The 5,301-nt window shown below is 41.8% G+C and overlaps 2 protein-coding genes across 2 annotated transcripts in view; both read right to left on the bottom strand.

Annotated features, from left to right (window-relative positions):
- The window catches only part of LOC123969186, a 10,330-nt gene extending 6,797 nt beyond the window's left edge, over positions 1-3,533 (bottom strand). Inside the window, exons 1-3 of the mRNA XM_046046331.1 lie at positions 3,095-3,533; positions 336-650; positions 18-235 (exon numbers count right to left, since the gene is read on the bottom strand). Coding sequence (XP_045902287.1) covers positions 62-235; positions 336-650; positions 3,095-3,214 — 609 coding nt within the window. The 5' untranslated portion in view covers positions 3,215-3,533 and the 3' untranslated portion in view covers positions 18-61. The remainder of the gene's footprint in view (positions 1-17; positions 236-335; positions 651-3,094) is intronic.
- zfp91 (ZFP91 zinc finger protein, atypical E3 ubiquitin ligase) overlaps positions 1-5,301 on the bottom strand; it is a 21,983-nt gene that overhangs the window by 7,220 nt on the left and 9,462 nt on the right. The gene's annotated exons all lie outside the window — the stretch shown is intronic.

A 5,301-nucleotide genomic window follows, 5' to 3' on the forward strand; every position in this document is an offset into this window, starting at 1 on the left:
TATTTCTCTCCATACATGTCAGCGCACACACACGCACACACACACTTCTCACGTTTCTATCTCATCTCCGAGTGCTCCTCATGCTCCTGACTCGCGTGTTCCTCGTTCGCTCCTTGGCAACCACCGAGGGCATGGCTTGCAAGGTGGTGATGGCTGTCTTGGTCCAGTAGTCCACCTCTTTGAAGATCCGGTATACCCAAAGCTTCAGCTCAAACAGAATGGTCGGATCGTCTAACTGCCAATGAGAAGGGGAGAGATCACCAAGCTCTGCCTTAATTTCAGTCCAGCACTTTCACCATCATCAGAACACCTCTGTCAACCTCATCAGCACCTACCTCCAAACCCTCCGAGCTGGGAGTCAGGACTGCCGTACCGTCAACAGCTTTGAGGAGTTCTCCAGTGTTGATTAAGAGAAGCGACAGCCTGTCCTTCACCATCTTCCTCTGGGTCTCATACTCACCCTTTTTCCCATCGCCCAGCTCCTCTTCCTCTTTGGCGATGGCTCGGTCCAGCAAGCTGCGGCACTGTAGCAGAGCAGAGTGGAGACGCCAGAGCTTGTCCCTGGTGTCCAGCTGGGAGGAAGGAGGAGGGACGGACACCAGACGGCCGTCAGCCACCGCAACATCAGCAGTGAAATTCTCCTTCTTTCTCTTGAGGGGGAAAAGAGAAAAAACAAAGAGGGTGGAAATTAAGAACACAAGTGAGATTTGGGAGGGTGTTAATGAAAAGGACAAGGAGGAGCAGTTGCGAAGTGAAGTGCATAAGTTGAAGATTGAGAAATGCTTACTATCAAGTACTAACCACACTGATGTCACTGTTGACAGCAATTTATGAAGATCATTGTCTGAGAGGCATCGGGGATTTTCTCCTAATGTGATAGGAATTTGTTCAGGCTCATTCACACTGCTTCAAAGAATAAAACATACGCAACAGAGGACAAGGTCTTCTAGGACAAAGTCTTCAATAAGAATGTGTGTTCCCATGTCCAGTTAAGGATGTATTAAGTCAACATATGAAAGGTTAAAATGAGCCAGTTAAAATAACACCAAAGCACCACAGAAGCGGGAGGAGTACTTTTGTACACATGCAATACCTGACTATATAAAAGACTATGGTGTGACCCGACCTTCTAGTGGAAGTCAACATCTGAAACTCAAAATCCTTAACACATACTGTATGCTGAAATTAAGGAAATAGTTAAACATTTTAAGCCAAAATTGTATATCACTTTATTGCAGAGTTAGATTGATATCTCTGATATGTCTGCACGACGTAGCTACAGCCAGCAGGAGATTAGAAAAGGAGACTGAAATCGGGGAAACAGCTAGCCTGGCTAACCACAAATTGTTGTTTTTACACTTTTTGTAGGATTAAATAAAGGTGATATAACATTTTGATTAGTGAGCTTTAGAGGTGCTAGTAGGGAGAACCCGCTAGCCTGGCTCTGTCCTGATATAGTAAAATCTGCCTGTTTCCGCTCTTTATGCTAAGCTAAGCTAACCAGCTGCTGGTGGTGACATCGTATTTACCATACACAGCTAACAGTGGTATTAATCTTCTCATTCAACTCTTAGCAAGGAAAACGAATAGGCCCATTTCCCAAAACTATTCTTTAACATTGATATAAAATCAATAGGCCTACAGTATATCTATGTCTGATAAACAGCACCTCTGAACTCTTAGAGCTACATTATGACATATGTGACGTGATGTTGACGGGACACATTACTGGTATGATTGTATCTGGCATCAGCTTCAGTACTTCTGTGAGTTGTGAATCCCAGAGGCCTCCTTGTGACATTATACTGAGGCGTTAATGTTGAACCCTGCATGCAAGTTAGAACCAGAGTGACAGAGTGGCCTAATGTGACCTGTATGCTCTGAGAGTCAAGGGAAGGAAGTTAATGTTTACTGCTCAGCCTGCAGAGGAAATGTGATTCAGGCAGTTATGGATACCCCGGGAAGCGATACTGTAGCCAGAAGCAATATTCTCATGGATCATTGTGAATAATGATAACGTGGTAAGCTCTGAAAATGATTTACGAGGTATCAAATGGATGTTGCAAATGAATGTTTTCCCACCCAATGAATAGGCAAGGGACAGCCCGCCTGGAAAAAATAATACTCTGCCTAAAAAACATTCAATCTGCATTGGATTCATTTGAGACCAATGTGCCAGAGACTAAACTAAATCCTATATCAGAGACAATCCCCCCTTCCAAGGAGAGAAAACATGTACATATACATACAGTATATCTCTGTATGACAGGCTATGACATATCTAATCACTTCAAGGTGTGATCAATGGAATATCTCCAAAACAAAACCATATGCCCACAAAGTCAGTGATGAGTGCACATACAAAAAAGTTTCAAGAGAGAAGAAAATTGCAGAAGACATGAAGGTTAGAGGAAGGAACGGTCAAATCCTGGGGAGTGAAGTGGATGAAGTTATATGCCGCTCCCTTGCTCCTGGCAAGACACATGAAAGCAAGGAAGGATGGGGCGGTGAACTGGCAGGAAACCAAGAACCTTTAATAGCCGGTAGCTCTCACACCTATAGGCAAAGAGACTTGTGGAAAAGAGACAAGGCTTCATGCCCAGGCATTGATGACATTGTGCCAGGAAAAAACGCCCGCTTCTGTCATTCCAAGCCCCCACCCCACACACACTGCATTCCTACCCCCTGCTGTCTTAGACATAATTTATTTCTCTTTCACACACACACACACACACACACATAAGCACACACTCCTCCCTCTTATCTTGCTTTTGCATGCATCCCTTTCATCGTTCAATTCTTATCCTCTCTTTCTCCCACTCTCTCTCTCACAAGAAAACACACACTTTGCCCACGTACTTCTTTCAAGCACACACACAGTGACATGCACACAAAGTTACAGACATGCTTGTACAGAGGACACCCATGACACACGCACTCAGGAGGGAGGGAAAAAAATCTATTAATTTTCCATTTAACCTTGGCCTATTTCTCACTCTCCTTTATCCACACACAGTCTTTAGCTCGGGACTATGCGGGACTGTGATCTGCTGGCAGGTTGCACCCAGTGGGAAACAGTAGCTCCTTTACTCACATAAAGTTCCAGCAAGACAGAACACTCATGGTGAAGCTGCTCTGCTATAGCAGCAGCTCGGGCCGCGGTGGTCCTGCCCAGATCCGAGCCGGTCATGCCTCTAGTCCGCCTGTCTGCCATTGGACCTCCAGCTGCCTCTGCCGGGAAAACACGCTCGCAGTTGGAGCAGTAGAGCAACAGACTGTCCCCACTAATATATGCCCGTGTGCGCCTGCCTCATCCCGACAACACCGCGGTTCATGGTTCACTGCCCTTCCGCTCCCCTTTGCTGAAACTCAGTCGGCGTGAACTGGAGCCAGAGACGGCTTCTCCTCTCTTCGGTTTTCGGTAAAACGAGTTTCCCAGTTTGTCGGACCTTGTCTGCTTACTGTTACTTATGTTACAGAGTTTGTTGCCAACTCTCCGCCCTTTCCCCCGGGAACCTGATGCCAGACAAGAGGAATTTAAGAGGACATGCTGGGGCGGAGAGTGAAGGAGGGGAGGAGAGGGGGAGGAGGGAAGAGCTCATCAACTTATTCATGGGGAGCTGATCTGACTTACTGGTAGTGACAAAGATGTAAGCAGGATGTTGTCTGGACTATTTCAATCTGCTTCGGTAGGTGCATGATAAAAGTAGGCTATACAAAAGATCACAGCAAAATCACAAATAAACTATAGGCTACTATAAGTGGCTGCCTAAGTACTGTTTTGAGGTAGGCTACGTAACTGAACTTGATTAGACCAGTATTTCTGCTTTATGCTACTAAATGTGATCAGTTTATAAAATTTGACCATAACCTCCCTTATAAAGCACTTTGAATTAGTTTCACACTAATGAACTGCTTAGGCCTAGATGTTAATGCATGCATTTATAATTATGATCCAATAATATGATAATACAACATTAAATGACTTATTTTGATACTGTAAGTAATATTTTAAATGCAGGACTTTTACATCTAATGTAGTTTTTTTAATACTGTGGTATTTCTATAAAACCATACCATACTGTTAACAATCTGAAAGTACCAATACAATGGATATAATGGTGATTTGAACCATGTATTTGCTTCATCAAAATAACTCTCAGTATGGCACAATACAGCAAAGAAAAGAAGCCTTATATGGAGTATAAATAACTGCATATGTTGGACACCCTCATAGTAGACATTTTTACTTGTCATAGTGGAAAAACAACAGGTGTAACCAATGACAGGAATGTTAGTGATGGGTTTGTTGCATTTAGACTGCCAGTAAGCCACGTTAGTAAGCCAGCATGCCCTCTAACAGAAGAAAGGAAGCAAGAAGTTATTCAAAACATTTACAAACATAATACTAAAAACTATTCCACAATGCCTTACAAACATATAAAATGTATAGATTGTGCTGATTTCAGTAGCCTATTTGAACAAATGCTGAAAGTAATGTGTAAATGTGTAATGTGTTAAATTAACAACCTCTGACAATATATCACATCCAGTGGTGGATGAAGTTTTTAGATCCTTTTCTTAAGTACTAATACCACACAGTATAGTAAACTTTCTGCATTGAAAATGTTACTTAAGTAAAAATATGTAAGTATAATCAGGGAAATGTACTTAAAGTCTTGAAAGTAAAAGTGTTCAAAGCAGTAAAATGTTCCTGTGACTGTTATTGTACTATTATATATTCTATCATGAGATAATTATTCCTCATGTGTTCATTTAAAAGCAAGATTTTACTAGGTGTTGAGGTGGAACTCATTGTGAGGTATTTTGTATTGGACTGCAACTACTAATTATTTTCATTCTGGAGTCATCTGCTAATTATTTTCTCCATTAATCGATAAAATTTCTGAAAATAGTGAGACATTACATTTATATACAGTGGGTACGGAAAGTATTCAGACCCCTTTAAATTTTTCACTCTTTGTTTCATTGCAGCCATTTTCCAAAAATCAAAAAAGTTCATTTTATTTCTCAGTAATGTACACTCAGCACCCCATCTTGACAGAAAAAAACAGAAATGTAGAAATTTTTGCAAATTTATTAAAAAAGAAAAACTGAAATATCACATGGTCATAAGTATTCAGACCCTTTGCCGTGACACTCATATTTAACTCAGGTGCTGTCTGTTTCTTCTGATCATCCTTGAGATGGTTCTACACCTTCATTTGAGTCCAGCTGTGTTTGATTATACTGATTGGACTTGATTAGGAAAGCCACACACCTGTCTATATAAGACCTTAC

Source organism: Micropterus dolomieu, linkage group LG04 (assembly GCF_021292245.1).
Source record: "Micropterus dolomieu isolate WLL.071019.BEF.003 ecotype Adirondacks linkage group LG04, ASM2129224v1, whole genome shotgun sequence".
Classification (NCBI taxonomy): domain Eukaryota; kingdom Metazoa; phylum Chordata; class Actinopteri; order Centrarchiformes; family Centrarchidae; genus Micropterus; species Micropterus dolomieu.